We start from the raw sequence: 17,950 nt of genomic DNA, 5'->3' as shown, positions 1-17,950 counted from the left end.
AATAAGGACAGCAAACAGCTAAATGTGCACCCCAAAATAGATAAATGTTAATTATTTGTTGTATTAAGGCGAGACACGGCAGGCAAAAACATCGTTTTTCATGCCCATGTCAATTTTGAGATTTTGTGCTATTTTGATTCAATAAGATGTTTTCTTTCAGGCTTTTGGAAGAAAAACGTACAAAATACACATTTAGGTGTTTATTTTACTATAATTTGTCTATTTCCGTCGGTAGATTTCTCCTAAATTCACCAAAAGTTAGCAATCTAACGTTACATAAAGTGCCGTGACCGCTGTTTGCTCCATGTCATGAGAGGTACCGTTGGAAAGCTCAGGTTCTCCTGCACAATCTCATCGGATCCAAATATGGTCATTTCCTTTGTATCAGCAACCAATCGTGAAAGTACAAAGGGGTCATCTGACCAAAGAACGGAATCTTATTGGCTGGTGTCAATTTCTGACAACGTGATTCGTTCAGATGCGTCACGTGGTGCGCCATGACACTTCCTTGTTTATATTTGCGCTGAAAATTTAAATCTCAAAATGCCGAAACATCCGCGAAAAAATCGTTCAAAGAGAAGAGGACAACAATTGTCACTTGCACGTAGCAAGGTAGAAGACAAAACAAATGACCCCGAACCTGAAAAACCTTCACTTAGTGCGTCAATGCGCAAGCTGTCACCCAAAGAGCAGGAGGGTTTAGATAGCGCCACACAGCAGTGGCTGATAATACATGTAGCGCGGCTGAATGAACTGCTCAGTGGGTTGATTTGCCCAAATTGCGCAGGGACAGGGCTCAAAGTTAACATCGATCCGCAAAACCATGGTTTCTGTAGCAGCTTAATTTTAGAGTGCAGTCTGTGTGATGGTGGGTACCGCAAAAGTGTGTACACATCTACACGTCTTCAAGACGAAACCAGGAAGGATGTTGCTTTTGATGTGAATGTGAGAATGGTGCTCTTAGCGCACGAGTTAGGCTTGGGCTATGCAGCTCTGAAGAAAATAAGCAAAGTGTTGGGGATTCCTGCACTTCATCTCAAAACCTATCAGAGACATGACAAGAGAGTGACAGGTATAGAAACAGGATTGAGACCAAGAAAACTTGAACTATTGAATTCAGAGTATAACTTATCAGGACATTCAGTTGACTTATTTTTTTCTCTTATTAGTGGCAGAAATAGAGAGAGGCCTGGAGTCACTTCACAGGACAAGGGAGCAGGTCAGGCAGGCTTATGCAGATGTGGACCCAGATGTTGCAGAGTTGCTGAGGGAGGATGCAGAGGCAGTTATAAACATCAGCGTGTCATTTGATGGCACATGGCAAAAGCGAGGCTTCACATCCCATTATGGGATCGGTGTGTGCATTGACATCCTTACTGGATTGGTGATAGACTATGAAATCCTATCATCCTATTGCCATGCGTGTGCTCTAAAGGGAAATGCCAAGCAAGAGCAAAAGATTACAGAAGAGGAGTATGACAGTTGGCGACAGACACATAGTGATTGTGCAAGAAACTTTGCAGGGTCTAGCAAGGCAATGGAGCAGGAGTCAGCCAAGAGGATGTGGGCCAGGTCTGTGAATCGCCACCAGGTGCGGTACACAGAGATGTTGTCAGATGGGGATAGCGCAGCATTTAGGGAGGTGGTTGCACTGAACCCATACCCTGGGCATGAAGTGGTGAAATTAGAGTGCATTAATCATGCCCACAAGCGAATGGGTACAGCACTCAGAAAAATGAGTTCACAGAAAAAGTTAGGAGGGAAGGGTGTAGGGAAGCTGACTGCAAAGAAATGCAAAACTTTGCAAAATTATTACAGGGGGGCAATTCTCAACAACCAGGGTTCAATCGATAAAATGAAGGGAGAAATATGGGCAGGTCTCCTCCACGGCATGTCTACTGATGACAGCCCCTTACACACCAGGTGCAATCCCTCCTGGTGTTGGTATAGGAAAGCAGAGGATAATGGGGAAACACCTGGTAGCCACAAAGAACATGCTGGAAACTTTTTAAAGCGAGAGGTGGGGGAGAAGCTTATCCCTGTGTACCACCGCATGTCAAGTGACAGCCTGCTCCAGAGAATGCAGCATGGAGGTACTCAAAATGCCAATGAGTGCCTCAACTCTGTGATATGGGCGCGGTGTCCAAAAACGGTCTTTGTGGGGAAAAGCAGGGTTGAGGCAGCTGCAAGTATGGCCATCTCCACCTTTAATGAAGGTGCCTCTGCCATGCTGGCTGTTATGGAGAAGTTGTGGCTCCAGAGCACAGCTGTTACTGTCAGCGCAATGAGACAAAGTGATTTGCTGAGAATTTCAAAAGCTGAGGCCATTACATCTGCTAGTTTGAAATATAGGCGCAAGAGTCTAAGCACAGCAAAAAAGGTGAAAAGACATCAGCAGGAGATGCAGGAGGGGCCTACTTATGGAGCAGGCATGGACTAGGGTGGCAGTTCTGCAGTGCGTGTGTTACTGTGGTCGTAGTGTGTGTGTGTTACTGTGGTTTTGTTCATCAGGTACATACTGTGTTACTCAGTTTTCAGTTGTATTGTGTTTTATATGTTCTATATTGTTGTTGTTGTAAGTATTAGATTAGATATTGTGTCTGAAAATAGTGTCTTCCAATAAAAAAAATATGGAATTTGACAATACATATCTTTAAAGGTCGTTTTCTCAAAATGAGTTTTTTCTCCTACTCTGAGCACAAAATGTCCACTTCAGTAGCACGTAGACACACCAAACCTTCCAGTTATATTCCTATCCATATTCTGAAGGCTTTTACAGAAGGGTTTGTTCATTTATCATTCATAGCCTGAATTATATAACATTTTATACCTAAAAACATGGCGAAAATTGATATTTTAGGGCTGTTGACAGTATTTTCTGATTTATTTAGTGATAAAAAGAGATATAAAAAATCCCTTCTGTAAAAGCCTTCAATTCTAATATGACAACAAAATGAAACAAGAATTTTGAACCTGGCTTTATCCAATAAAAAAAATTAGTTTCCTGAAATGTGTTAAAATATGCGCATATTTAATGAGATTATGGCTAATTTGCATATTTAAACATGCTATTTCTGAAAACTTGTAATACAAAAAACAATTGCCTTATTGTAAGTAATTAACTGGAGAAATTTCTAGCGGATATCTTTTAAGTTAAAAAAATTACCCTATTCACCTGTAGTGTCTCGCCTTAAGAGTGATATTTAATTATTGTTGTGACCAGTCGGAACCTGATACTTAAGTTGCACGTGCATTGGTGTGATTACGGAGCCAGAAAGTGATGTACGTTTACTCGCGTGGGTGGTGCGCCGTGTGTTTGTTTTACAAAAAATGGCGAACCAAATTAAGTTGTTTGACTGTGAGGTAAAAAGTTCAGCCAACCCGTCAACATCTCAAACGAATGTTCAAAGTGATTCAACTGATAAAGCGCAAGATGAACCCGAACGAAAGCAAAGAGGAAATGTGTAAAGTCTTGGGAGGCGAAATATATATGCACATTCTGCTCCGTTGTGAATTCACTTCCGGTAAAAGTTCCTTCAAAAATAAGAGTCCCGATCTTATTACTACCAAAATAAAAGTGCTAAACGAAACTTTACCATAGGAAAATATTGACATACAAATATAATCACTTCTATAAAAAGGTAACACATTTTAAATATCGTTAGACATATTAAAGGTAATTTACAGCATTAATAATTAATATCTAATTCTTAATTGTGAATGGTTTAAATGTATTTAACATTATACATGTATTAGTCTGGCCAGTGAAAGAACCACAATCAAGACTTCAATGCTGAAGGGCCAATGGATCTCTGGTGGGGGTCAGCACAAAGGTCAAGAAAACCCACATTTGAAAGGGAGACAACGGATGACCAAGAAACTAGTGATTTGTGAAGAACATGACAACAGCTGCACTACTGGTATTTAGTATACCAGCAATTGAGGGTGGACAAGTTTACTACCACTTAGGTTTCAAATAAGTGTGTTAATTACTTATTGTAAAGCATTTGAACATTCTTTTGTCACATTTTCATTATTAAGTTGATGTATAACTCATAGACTGTATATATAAATGGACGTAGGGTCCGTGACGTCACCCATAGGATTCTGCAGAGTTGCCGAGAAGCCCTTAGTAGGCGGAGTCGGCCACTAACGGCTCGACACTGACGTCAGAGTTCAACTCCCGCCTACTCGAGCCTGCTCCAAATAAGGGCAAAGAGGCGGAGCCGAGGCGGGACCTCCTGACAGCGAGCTGAAAGTTCCAGAGCTAGCTGAAGCTACCAAGCTAAGCTAACATGCTCCCCATCTGCACACTGCCGTGGCATTTTACGTTTCTAAGGTAAGCGGACATGAAACTATTCAGCAAAACTATAAATAATAATCTAAGTTATTGAGTTTTTAGCATAATACTTCAGAATCTTAAAATCCCTTAACGTTTGTATGCAATTGTGCTAAATTCAACACTGGAATCAAGCAAATATTAATATGTTTGCATGACATTAGTTATTTATATTTTGATATCACTTAATTATACGTTTAATACATTTAATTCAAGCTAAGGTACATGTGATGGTAGCTAGTTAGTGCTCTTACCTGTGAGGCCTCCTCCAAACAGCATAATAACCAGACTGTATCATTAAAACTAAGTACCAGTTCTAGATCCTTGACTTTAGACAAACAATTGAAAAAGACAACATGTATTTAAAGACCAATCTTTATTTGAATGTGCCTCTTAACCTGATATATTAGTTATACAGTAATAGTATTGACAATCTAAAAAAACTGAGCAACTCAACAGTCAACTTTATGTTTCTTATTGTCTAAAACATTTATTATTTTCATTTTCCCCCTCTCATATTCAGTGTGGACGGATTGAGGCCTGGTCCAAAGCTGATACCAACTGCACAGGCCTAGTCTGTCAATTTATTTGACTAAATGTGTTTACTTATACATTTAATAGGTTTACACCTTCTGTCCATATGTGCTTTTTATTTAAAACATGTTTGATTAACTTTTGGTTCACATTTCAATAAATTGTATTTATATTTGCACTCCTTTTGTCCATTATTCTTACTGAAAATGTTAGATTACACATTCACATCTGACTGAAGATTGGCCCCATTTATTTGTGACATTGCAAACTCTGCGGTACAAGGCACAAGTGATGTGAAGCTCATAAAGCGAGGCAAATACAAATAATCAGCTGATGGAGTGTAGATGTGGAAATAGGTGCATTCCATCAGCTGACTGTTGTTACAATAAAAGTAGTTTCTTAGTGTAGTGGTCTTAAAATCTCATAGCATCAGCTTTTAATTTTCCTCTTGGATGTTCTTCTTGACCCTCAGAGAAGGAGAACATGTTGTGTCTTTCAGGCATGTCCTTGCCTAACCAAAATGACAGGAAACATAAAACATATTATTGCAGAACAAGTGTGTTATTTATGAAAGCGGTGTGTTTGTGTGTTTAGGGGCTGTAGATATAATTATTTTGTAATTGTAATGTTTTTTTTTATTTCAACAGTGAGCTACAAAGACAATCAGATTATGAATGAACAGTATGAAGTTCATCAACATTGAAATATATGTTATTATCAAAATAATATTTAACTGTTATAAAAATGTAGTGCAACTGTAGAAGCTTGCTCTGTTGCCTCACTGAAAGAATAACTTTTACCACGTTTTTTACAGACAATATTGAGAGATAAATAGTAGCAGTTCTCACTATGTGTTAAATATCTTTGCTTTCAATACATTAAATTAGAAAGCTGACAAAATCATATTGCTTGTTAACATCTAAATGTAACTTTTTGCATGGAAAAAACCCTCAACTTAACTGATGTGTAGGTGATCTAGTATTGTTTAATGGAATGTATATCAGTGTATTAAAGTCAATACTTCATTCATTTAAACCAATATCTTTCTACAGTATGAAAAATAGAGTCTTTATACCTGTGCTGAAGTTCACTGCTGTGAGGAGTCCAGTTATGTCTCTCACTCTCTGGTCCAGCCTGTCTGCATCACCTGGACACCTTAAACAAACAGATATATATATATATATATATATATATATATATACAGATATATATATATATATATATATATATATATATATATATATATATATAGATATATACATATATATCTATATATATGTAAAGTACCATGTGTACAAACAATATAACTGATTCTCTTCTGTTGAACATGTTGGATTGTGTATTTTCCGAGTCAGGGTCCTTTTTATTTTACTGTAATTTTGGAAGTTGTGTTACCAATGCTTAATGTTTATTTGATACCCATTTGGTAATGCAATTAATAAAAACAACAAGGTTTGGGTTCGTTCTTCAGATGACTGGGATGTTAACATGTAAGCTCAATAATGAACTCCAGCTCAACCAACCATATTGTAATATCTAAGTAATCATCTAGAAATATGACATTAATAATTATAATATACACACATCTTATTGTGAGGTTGATTTCACATACACTACTTCGACATTAGCTTGTCTACATACTTGAGCATAGCCAATTTAAATTAACCTTATTGATGCATACAGTTCCTACCTACATAATAAAATATCTCTAAGTAACAAGGATGACCTTATTTTATCAACCTCAAACAGAAGCTGTTTGTTGTACAGTATTATCCCACTTTACACTTAACACTTCTCTATTTCGTTTTAACCTTTATATATACAGTCTATGATTTTAACTTGGAGGCTACGATTAGCATCGTTAGCACCGATGTAGCTACCACTCGCTTAGCCTTAACATTCATTACGTCGATTAAAATCATTAACACATAAATAAAGCACTCGAATTTCACTTACCGCAAAACCGCATTCATGCACAGTCTGTTTTAACCACAGAGCGAGTCACAATAGCCCGATATATAAGCATGAAGAACAAACAACCACGGCCGGCTTCAAGTTGTGTTTCTTGGATGAACTGACCAGGCAGAGTCCCTGTAGTTAGCTTCACGGAGCAGCTAGCAGAGAGACAAGAAGCTAGCAGTAGCAGTCACTTGAAAGAGCGGTCACTCAATGTGACCACGCCCTAATTTATGCAAAAACTTTAAGACCTAATATAAATAAAAGGATCGTGTTAGAAAACAATTCACTCACATATTCATAATCATGAAGGTGGAATCTAACTATATCGATAATAAAATGTATGGAGCCAGGGGTAGAAACATGTTTTTTTCTGCTGTAGAATTGGGCATTTTAACATGCGGGTCTATGGAAATTGTTCCTTTCTGCAGCCATCGCCTATCGGCCAATATATGAACTGCAGTATGTAGCACTTCCGTATTGGCGTCCCGGCTCTTCCCCAGAGTTTGCCGCTTGGTATAACTGTATAGTATCTTAATTATTTAAAATATAAGGTTGCTAAAAATGGCAACCGTATTTTCAGTTTTGGCAACCAAAAGCTGATGCCTGGTTGCCAGCCTGGCAACCACTTTTAAAAGTTAGCGTTGAGCCCTGCTTATCTTCTGCAATCCCATTGCTTTTTATCGACGGCCCCCTTGCCATGCTAACATCCGTGTCAGTCTGCACAAATAAGTCATCACTGCATCACTGTATTGCACTTGTTTTCCTACTTGTAATATTTCTAATGGTTTATTATACACTGCTGCTTGAATCCCTGCAATTGACTCATCCTTCCTAATGATCCCCACCTCCTCCAGGCTTCTCCCACTCAGCGTTCACCTTTGGCATAGAGAGCCACATCAGCCAGTCCAACATCAATGGAGCCCTGGTGCCCCCTGCTGCCCTCATATCCATCCTTCAGAAGGGCCTGCAGTATGTGGAGGCTGAAGTCAGCATTAATGAGGTCAGTTTTTAAACTAATAATTTGTTTTATCCTACAACATTCTGGCACGCAGATCTGCTCTGCCAGATGTATTTTGAATAGAGTTGGTTGGTTTCTTTGCTGTATTTGTCATATAATCTAAAGGATAATGTGAATATATTTATGTATTCATTTACATTTGTCTTCCTAGGACGGGACCTTATTTGACGGGCGGCCCATCGAGTCCCTGTCTCTGATCGACGCTGTGATGCCAGATGTCGTCCAAACCAGGCAGCAGGCCTACAGGGAAAAGCTGGCCCAGCAGCAGCAGCAGGCGGCAGGCAGTGACAGCGCTGCAGGGCCCCAGGGAGGACCCAAGAACGGAGAGGGCACTGCCAACGGGGACGAGAATGGATCCCACACCTTAGCCAGTAAGCTAACTCATAGTTACCATCCATCCATCTTCTCCATAGTTACAAAAACTCTAAAACAAAAATCAAGATAGTCCACCAAATTCCACAACTGTATTTATGCAGGATGTTTTCTCTATTCAAATTACATAATCAGTTGTGTTTATAAGATGCTGTGTAAGCTGTTTGGCATTCCCCCGTTAATCTAGTTCTCTTTTCCATTCTCAATATCCAATCTGATACAACGGAGAAAAATTAAAGCAAAGCAATACCAAGTTTTAATGCTACCTTAACATGAATAGAAGCTCACTCGCTTTGAATTATATGAAACAATTCTGGGTGTTTTTCTTTGAAGGGCTTTGCTAAGTCGGAAAGGCTTCCCCCGTCTGTAAATGGCCCTGTTCTGGTTCACTTTTGCAAATTCATTATGATCAAACTTAATTTTAATGTACATTTGGAGAATGTGCAGGAACATTCATTACGATGTTATTTAATTATTTCAAGGTTAGTAGCTGGTTTGGATGTATTGCAGCCAGGACTGTAAGAGTTCTTATTGCATGAGTTAAAGCTTACCACCTCTGTTTGTGTGTGTCTACTTTTTTCCTTTGTCATGACAGCCTCAGTACAACATTTGGTTTTCCTTCTTTTTTTAAGTCTGTGGCTTGCTTGCTATTACATAAAGGCAACTCTGTATTTTTCTTTAACCAGCACATATTCCCTTCTGGTTTTGTCCTTCCTGTGTAGCACTGTCTCCATGTTTTCACTCACCTTTTACAAACACACAGTTGTTTGTTTGTTATAGCGTAGAAAGGAAAAATGTGGTCCGCTTGTTTTCCCTTGAAAAAACCTCCTTCTTTCTCCAATGGGTTTGAATCCCAACATCACAACCGGACTCACAATACAATTATAGAGTGTTTAGCTTCTTATGGGCTAAACACAAATCTAACGTTGGCTTACACAGAGTTTAACCTGGGCTCGATAACTTGTTTTTTGTTCCTTCTTTTGCTGTGGGTTGGGCACAAGCTTTGGTTCTTTTAACAACAAGCACAGCCTGCTCTTTAATTCCACAGCTGTCAGCTGTTCAGTCTGGTGTTCACTCAGAGCAGTAGTGGTTACTCATTTCATTTTTTTTTCATTTAATCGTTTGATTCGGGACAATGCACATTGATAAACATTTTAAACAAAATAATGCTTACAAATGTAAATGAGCCGGTGCATTTAGCGGTGATTGAACTCGAGCCTTGTCCAAAACATACTGGTGTCGCCATTCGGTTTGAATTAACGAGATCAGACGATGACGTACATTTGAACCACTGCTCTGGTTCGTAGGAGATTAGATAATGTCAGACTGTCCTCTGCCATTATTAAAATGGATGTTTGCAGTTCCAACCCAAATTAAGCCTATTTGTAGCGAAACACTGGCAATTGAAAATTAACAGGCAATTTACCTTGAAGCGGTGACTCATCTTATCTTGTTTGTACTCCATTGCCCTTGCTTCCCTACTGCCTGCAACAGAAGGTAATGGATCCTGTAATGTGAGCTTTAAGTTAAAGGTTTTGTTTTCTCACTCCCTCCTTAAGATCACCACACAGAGATGATGGAGGTGGACAGGGAAGTGGAGATCCCCCAGAATAAAGCCATGGTTCTCCGAGGCCACGAATCCGAAGTCTTTATCTGTGCCTGGAACCCTGTGAACGACCTCCTCGCCTCCGGGTTAGTATCTCCATATCATCCTGTTGTTGGCTATGGCCATGCAGTGTCTAGAATATCAGACAAAAGTGTCTCTCCTACTGGGACAGTGGATTTTTAGTAATGCATTAACATCCTTAATACAAGTTAGTGATGTTATTGGCTCTTTTCTTTTTTCATTTAATACAAATGCCTTTTTAATGACGGCCTTCAACCATAATGATTTGAATACACACTGCAGCAAGTGTTCTAATGAGTCTTAATGATGCCTACTGGTCCTGTGTGAGGCCAAGAGTGGGTTTATGCATTTACCTAAAAGGACCTGCTTGAGTTAAAGCAAAAATCTTGATCACTTATTGATAGAGATGCCCTGATCCTCCTTTTTTTCTGCTGCTGACTTTGCTTTTTTTTTATCATGGTTACCAAGGGGTCTTGAACTCCATGAAAGTTTATGAGGGTAAAGAGGAAGTTTCTTGCCAAAAACTACATTTTTTAAGATTGCATTTAAACACATCATGATGACGCTTTAACTTTACAGGGCCACCATCTGCTAAAAGCTAATGTAAACAGCAGCAGGTTCCTCAAGTTTCATTATAATGTATTCAATTAAAATGTGTATTGGGCAAAGGTAAGTTGCGTTATCTTGATACGTTCAAATGTAATCTTAAATTTTATTTTTCTGTATACTTTTTTTTTTTTATTACTTTATCAGCCCTTGTGCCGAATTTAACACAGGGTGCTGCTTACAAAAAAAAAAAACCCCTGTACTTGTTGATGGTGAGTTTGCTGGCCACGATAAACGAAAGGATATTTTATTGTTGTTTCTTTTTGCAGATCGGGGACTAGAAAGCATTAATGCCGATTGCATATTTCAACTTAATTAAGGCAGATAACAATCGGAATCAGATCATTCGGGGCATTACTTAAAATAACGTTCATGAGTTAAAGCAAAAAAAATCTAATTTTGTCAGCTAACTAATTTTTAAACCATTTACAGGATTTTTAAATACGGGTTACTTTATCAAATTTAGGGATAACATTAATAGAGTGGTGCAGTGACAAGTCCTAAAACCCGGAAGTGAGTTAGAATTTTACCACCTCTGGTTCCCTCGTCTCAGAGCCAATTGGATTTCTCCATAGGATTTTGGAAAATAGCTGGAAATAAGGTCTGTGGTTGATACAAATTCAAGAAACGGATCACGTTTTGTTCTACGACATTAAACACATCAGCAGTGACACTTGTGATTTTTGAAGAGTTTACGTGTCTGAAAAACGATGGTTGTTAACAAGTGGCTGAATAGGACTACAGAAGTCATGGAGGACGCTGTACGTCATTACACTGAACACGTAAACACTCCCGCTAAGTTTGTTTGCCCTGTTCTGCTTGAAAGCAAGTTCCTGCCTCCTGCAAACTGTTAAAACAAAAGCTTCAACTTGTACAATTTAGGATCAGTATTTTTAAATATGGATCTTAAGTTGGCGTGACGTTGAAGTCGTGCTGCTGTACTCGGCTGTAGTTCGTTTATAGCATAACGTTAGCATTTTGCTTCTGGCGATTAGATTTATGATTTGAACATTATAAAAGTAGGGTAGACATGTGGATATTATCCGGCTGAACAAAACGTGCATTTATCAAACGGGTTCATTTTCCAAAGACCTTATTTCGAGCTATTTTCCAAAATCCTATGGAGAAATCCCATTGCTTTTTTGTCGATGGAAAGGTCTTTCTCTGATATACCACCACTAAACAAATCTTTGTTGGTTTAAGTCATTGTTTTTACAGTATGCTTATCCCTCTCTAGATGAATGGACTCATGCATAAAAATCTATGTAATGTTTGTTACAGAGCAAAGCATTTTTTACATGATGGCGCTGTAAATGAGCCGGATTTTCCAGCAGTAACTAATGACTAAAGGCTTATTGTTCAGTAAGTAAGACTAAGCACTTATTTGGCAACCATGAATCTACTTACAGATCAGTAGACTAAGAGGGTTCGTTTTAGAATTATGTTGAGTTCACTATTGCATTCTTGGGAACCATGTCTGGGGGAAAGTTTCTTCATCTTTTGCAATCAGCACTATTTACTTTTTAGCTTTAGGAAATAAAAAGCAGATAGCCTCAAGAGTAGTGTTGGAATCTGTCTATGCTTTATAGTGTTTCCCACTATGTCACGCCCTGGCTCAAGGATGGACAAAGGAAGGAGACCACACATGATTCATCCAATTGAAGTGCATTTATTTAAAGAAACTACATTAACTATGAAGTCAGTTAATCAGTAATGTGTGTAGTGTGTGGGTGTGTGAACATGCATCAGTATATAAAGAAAGAACAAACAAACAAACCAACCAACCAAACAAGGTCCAGTAGAGCCAAGCAACCCAAGAGGAGAGCGAGACTGACTGCTCAGGCACCCATACTTGTAGCTGAGCAGTCAACCCAAATCAGGTGTCAGCAATCTCTCCTGATTTGGGGAGTGGCTAACCAGGGACCTGAGTCTAAGGCCTAGGGGCCGTCACAGGGGGTTGTTGATAACTTCCCCTAAATGAAAGTTTTGTAAATTGTAACAAGTGCTTCAGAATGCAATTGTCTGTGAAAAACACATGTTTTTTGTGTATGTACACAACATTTATTCATTTCGAATATATATATATATTCTAAATGAATAAATTGGTCCAACTGCCCTTACCCAGAAACCATGGCTGGACAAATTAGACTACGCCAAGCAGTAATTGATTTTGAGAGCCAGTTAGCAAAACACACACTTTACTATTCCCCAATTCAAACGGATGTTGTAATTGACATTTTCCAATCAAACACAGTTAAAAACCAGCGCTTTTCTAAAAAGTTGAAATATGTTCAAGCTCAAGCACTCGGAACGGCTGAAAAAAAAGAAGGTGAAGCGCTTACAAAAACTATGCTGGGTGTTCCGCTTTTTCCCAAGGCGGCCGCATGAGACGGCTTGGCTCTGTTATTGTAGAAATCCATTGAACAAATGCGCTTAGTGTATCCGCTTCAAGACACTGGTACTGGCCTACCATGCTGATAATGGATCAGGCCCTTCCTACGTCCAGGACTTGGTTATGCACAAGCACTTCGTTCTGCAGTGGCCAATTGGCTTGCTACTCCCTCACTGCGAAAGAGACCCAGGTATCCCTCAACAAAACATGCCTGTTTGCTATCCTGGCCCCAAAATGGTGGAACAAGCTCCCCATTGATATCAGGACATCAGAGAGTCTAAACAATTCCGTTGCAGCAGAAAACTCACATGTTTTGACGACACCTTGGCCAAAAAGATAAATAATATTAAGATTCTCTCTTCTGTACGTTGCACTGAAAAAGGTTTGGCTTTAAGTGAGCTAATGCAGTAGTACTAAACCTGGATTGGTTATAGATAGGAAATATACCTGCAGGATTTGTGCTCTTGAGATTGCATCAGGAAAATGTAATGTAGTCTACACTGGTATTTTTAAACTAGGGCCGGGACTCGATTAAAAAAATTAATCTAATTAATTAGAGGCTTTGTAATTAATTAATCGAAATTAATCGCATTTTTAATCACATATACATATTTGACCTGAGAACAGTGAGAAGCAATTTTTTTCACATGGATTTTAGTATACCATTGAATAATGACTGAATACATAAGCTTAAGCAACAAAACATTGTTTATTTTGTTCAAGGTGGTACTTAACCAAGACCAACAGAAAAGTGCAATTTTTGCCATAAAGTGTAGCAATAGCATATTTAGGAATATAGTACTTTTCAGAGATTCAGGTAGCCTATAGGTAGGTAGACCTTCTGTAAACTATAACACTTTGTTTTTTAAGTAAAACACAATACTTTCAAGTACATTCAGAACATTGGAAACCCTGACTATTAGAAAACATCTCTCTGTTGCTTCAGAGGCCATAACAGACTTTGTTGATTTACCAACAGTTGATTTAAAAAATCTAATCAATTTCAGTCCAACTCTCTCAATAACCTTGGCCAAAACAATAAACAGTTCAACATAAAGTGCCAGTTGCACCAACAACATAATAAATAGTTCAACATAAAGTGTACCATTTAAAATAAATAAAAAAGTGCCAGTGATTGACCTCAATCCCTCCTATTCTTCCAATATCCTGATGAAAAATAAAATCTCTCTGTTGCATAGGCCACTGTTTGATCAACGTGAATTGGGTGTGGGTCCTTGTACTCCGAGTCGGGCTAACGTCCACGCTAGCTGCCACGCTAGCTGCTATATGTTTTGCATTGAGGTGATACTTGAGGCTTGATGTGCTGCGGTGATATGCGAATTCCTTTTTGCATAATTTGCAAACAACCGTGCTCTTATCGACGCTTCCATCCGTCCGTTTTTTAAAACAAAATGTCCCATCCACGGGGCCAACCAAAGCGGTCTCATAAGCTTCTTCGTTCATGTTTGACTATTGTTCACTGTGGTTTGTTGTTGTCTGAAGTCATGAACGTTAGTTGGTGCTCCAGTATAATCTGTACCCCTGAAACTCATCCAGTGAGAAACGTTCCGCGGTGCAAAAATAAGTGCGATTAAAATGCGTTAATTTTTGTGTAATTAATTCATCTTAATTAACGCGTTAAAGTCCCGGCCCTATTTTAAACATATTCTATATTTCGTCCACATTCAAAAAGCGTTATGGTTACCGACAAAGAAGATCTTGTAAAACCCCTTCCAGGATGAAGATGATCAGAAACTCCATTTTTATTGTAGACTGGGAGAACAGAGATTCTGGCCTGTAACGTTAAAGTTTGCACGGTTATCACCCTTGTGAGGCCTTGCCAATGAGGAAATATTTCATGCAGACGTATCCAAAATAGGGCTGGCTCTAAACTTGCTAACAAGACCTTTTCCATGGTTCATAAAAACGTTACTCTTCCACTGTATTTAGAAAAAGTCGTCAGAAAGCGATTCAGGGTGATTTACAGCTACAGTATCCAACACTTTTTTTCCATATTGGAGGATTGTTTTAAAACGCAGTACGTGTATCGGATAATGGAAGAAATCTAAACATTGTACATGTGGACTACACCTAAAATAATAAAAGAAGTGATGAACAAGTCAGAAAAGGGCATAAACATGTGATAAATGTACTGCCCCTTCAACACCCATCCCAGGAAAAACCTTGTCCGACTGCCATTACTGTGTGCCATCATTAACAGCTAAGTGTTAATCCATAACATGAATTTCCTTCCAAGCCCATGGATCGAAGCCAAGGGAGTAAAAATAATTGACTTAACTTTGAAAAAAGAATTATTAATCATCTTCCTTAAAATGTATTTAAACTTCCCCCAGCCTTAATCTACAATTGAGGGCTCATTAATATAAGTGTCCAACCCAACAGTGTGCACACACTGTCCTGCTCCTATGCATGAGCACGCCTCACTAAAATAAAAAAACAGACCTATACATTTGACAGGGTGCATTATAGGCCACGTAATCGCAATTAAGTTTTTGTGCCTGTAAAATGTATTTTTCCTTTTTCCTCAACAGATCAAGTGAAAAAGGGTTGTTTAGTCATTTAGAAAGATTTACGGAATTGATACTGGGTTCAGGTTCGAATAAATGCTTTCAAACCCCAGCCCTACTCAAGAGCAGCGATGGTCAGTTGGATAACATTTCAGTACTGGTTTGAAGAGTGGAAGCCATGTTACATGACTAACGTTAGATTGTGTGTGTGTGTGTGTGTGTTTTGACTGGGCAGGTCCGGGGACTCGACAGCGCGGATCTGGAACCTGAGTGAGAACAGCACAGGCGGGTCCACCCAGCTGGTTCTGAGGCACTGCATACGGGAAGGGGGCCAGGACGTACCCAGCAACAAAGACGTCACCTCACTAGACTGGAATGTGAGTGTGTGTGTGTATGTGCCCCTTTGACCACTACTCCTGCCGAAGGCATTCCTTCCATCCACACACTTGGGGGCGAGTCTCTCCCAGGGGGGAAAATACTTTTTCTACCGCTCAGTTGCAAATTATTTTCAGCACTAATATTTAGTTTAGTCATTAGCTACTGTTGTGTTAAGAGAGTCGTGCAGTGGTGACATGTTTCTGTAGGCTGATCTGGAAGTTAACATCACAAGGGCTCCCTAGACTAAATGGGATTTTCCGAGAGGATTTGGGGGAACATTAGAAAAAAATAAGGTCTGTAGCAAACACACGTTTTGGTTGTTTTTGGTCGGGGCCTCTTTTCCCAGGGTTTACGGATTCATTCCTCCACCACTCTATGGGTCTCGTTAAAAAACTGTGGAATATAAAATCACACTCAATCTGCCTGAATCAGAATATTCAAATAAAACTGAGAAAGAATGAATGCCACTGACTTCCATTCTAAAAAATAATTTCTTTCTTTCTTTCAGAGCGAGGGAACGTTGCTAGCAACAGGCTCATACGACGGCTTTGCTAGAATATGGACAAAAGACGGTAAGATCAAAGCTCAGCAGAGACGTTCAGATGATGAAATGTTTCCTTTCTCTTTCTTAGATTAGGATATAACAAGAATTTTCATATATCCAGGTAACCTGGCGAGTACATTGGGTCAGCATAAAGGTCCTATATTTGCACTCAAGTGGAATAAGAAAGGAAACTTCATCCTCAGTGCTGGTGTAGACAAGGTAAGGCAACAAGTTTGATAAATGCTTAAAACAAGTTTTTGAGATCATTGAGGTATTAAATGTTTTAACAGAACAAGTTAATTCACTTTGTTCCTCAGAATTTTAAAGTCTTTAGGGTTAGGATGTTCACTATCATCTTTTCTGGTGTTTATTGAAGTGTAGTAGATGCCATTTTAACCCAAATTCCCAATATTGCGACCAACATCAAATCTAGACTAGACCAGTTAAGCCAATTTATATTCAGATAGATCCCTATCACTGTTTCATAAATATTTGCACACACTCTTGTGCTAACTAAGATTTTAAATCACAAATAAACATAACAAATAACAGTTTTGCATTTATTGAAGCTGAACATGTTTCAGTGGGCCTTTTTATATACCTAAATCAGCAACAGGTGCCCAGCTGGGATTTTGAGCACTTTTGGAACCCGTTCTCCCTCTTTTTGGAGATCCGGCTCTCCGAGTCCTCGGCCTGCGATCTCCCAGGGCTCTCAGCTTCCTGCCATCCCTGCTCCTCCTGCTGCTGAGTCTTCTGGAGGCTTTTTGTGGCCCGATGAAGGGCGGACCTGTCGTCCTGCCACTGGATGCGAACGCACTCCAACTTCTGCTCAGCCTTTCTTAGAGCGTCACCAAGCTTGATGTTCGCCTGTCCTTGCTCCGTGAGCAGAGCCACATAGAAGGTCTTTGCTTTTTTCTCCTACAAAGGAAGACAATAGTTTCCAAGCTGATCTTTGGCTTGTTTTAGAAGTGCAGCCATGAGGGTCTTGTTTTTCGACTCTAGCGTCTGCAGCTCGGAAAGATGGGCGACATTTGACACTTCCAGCTGTGAAGCGAGGGACGTTGTCTCCTTGTGTCGTGGAGATTGATGTACTTAAGCTCCTGCTGAGTCCATTCCAGAGCAGACTCGAGCTTTGTTTCTTTCTCAAGTTAAGCAAGAAGAGAAGCAGTTGATTTCTCTGCCTCCTGATGGAGGATGTTTTTTTTCTCCATGTCGAAGCGGCAGCGTTCAGTCTGGGAGAGATGTTATGCCTTTTTCAGGGCAATTTGGAGATGCCTATTCTCTGCTCATCCTATTTGGAGATAACTCCCTAGCTCCACCTCCACGTGGTTTTAGACACTGCCAGCAAGCGTCTGTCAGCACAAAGCTCATCTGAAGGGCCTCTTTGTCTTACTTCATGTGCTCCAATGCAACTTGCTGGTCCTTGTTTGTGGAGGTCAGTTGCACAAGATTTTTCTGGGCACCGCGGAGCATCAGGCATATCTTTTTCAGATGCTCGACCTGACTGATACTTCCAGCAAGCCCTTTTGTCTCAGGGCTGCATTTGGTGACTTCCTGTCTTTCTCTGAAAATATCAAGGAAGTTGGCCAGTGAGTCCTCTTGTATTTCTTGGAGGACTCTGCCTTCAGATTTACCTGGGTGAGCCTCGCTTCA

The 17,950-nt window shown here is 39.5% G+C and overlaps 1 protein-coding gene across 1 annotated transcript in view; it reads left to right on the top strand.

Moving 5' to 3' along the window:
* LOC307020596 (F-box-like/WD repeat-containing protein TBL1XR1) overlaps positions 1–17,950 on the top strand; it is a 59,702-nt gene that overhangs the window by 11,002 nt on the left and 30,750 nt on the right. Inside the window, exons 3-8 of the mRNA XM_079652058.1 lie at positions 7,687–7,832; positions 8,002–8,221; positions 9,782–9,914; positions 15,611–15,752; positions 16,262–16,325; positions 16,419–16,516. Coding sequence (XP_079508184.1) covers positions 7,687–7,832; positions 8,002–8,221; positions 9,782–9,914; positions 15,611–15,752; positions 16,262–16,325; positions 16,419–16,516 — 803 coding nt within the window. The remainder of the gene's footprint in view (positions 1–7,686; positions 7,833–8,001; positions 8,222–9,781; positions 9,915–15,610; positions 15,753–16,261; positions 16,326–16,418; positions 16,517–17,950) is intronic.

The sequence above is a fragment of the Notothenia rossii genome (genome assembly GCF_949606895.1).
Source record: "Notothenia rossii genome assembly, chromosome: 9".
NCBI classification, from domain to species: domain Eukaryota; kingdom Metazoa; phylum Chordata; class Actinopteri; order Perciformes; family Nototheniidae; genus Notothenia; species Notothenia rossii.
The sequence above is the reverse complement of the archived record's forward strand: the minus strand, read 5'-3'. Positions and strand labels throughout refer to the sequence as shown.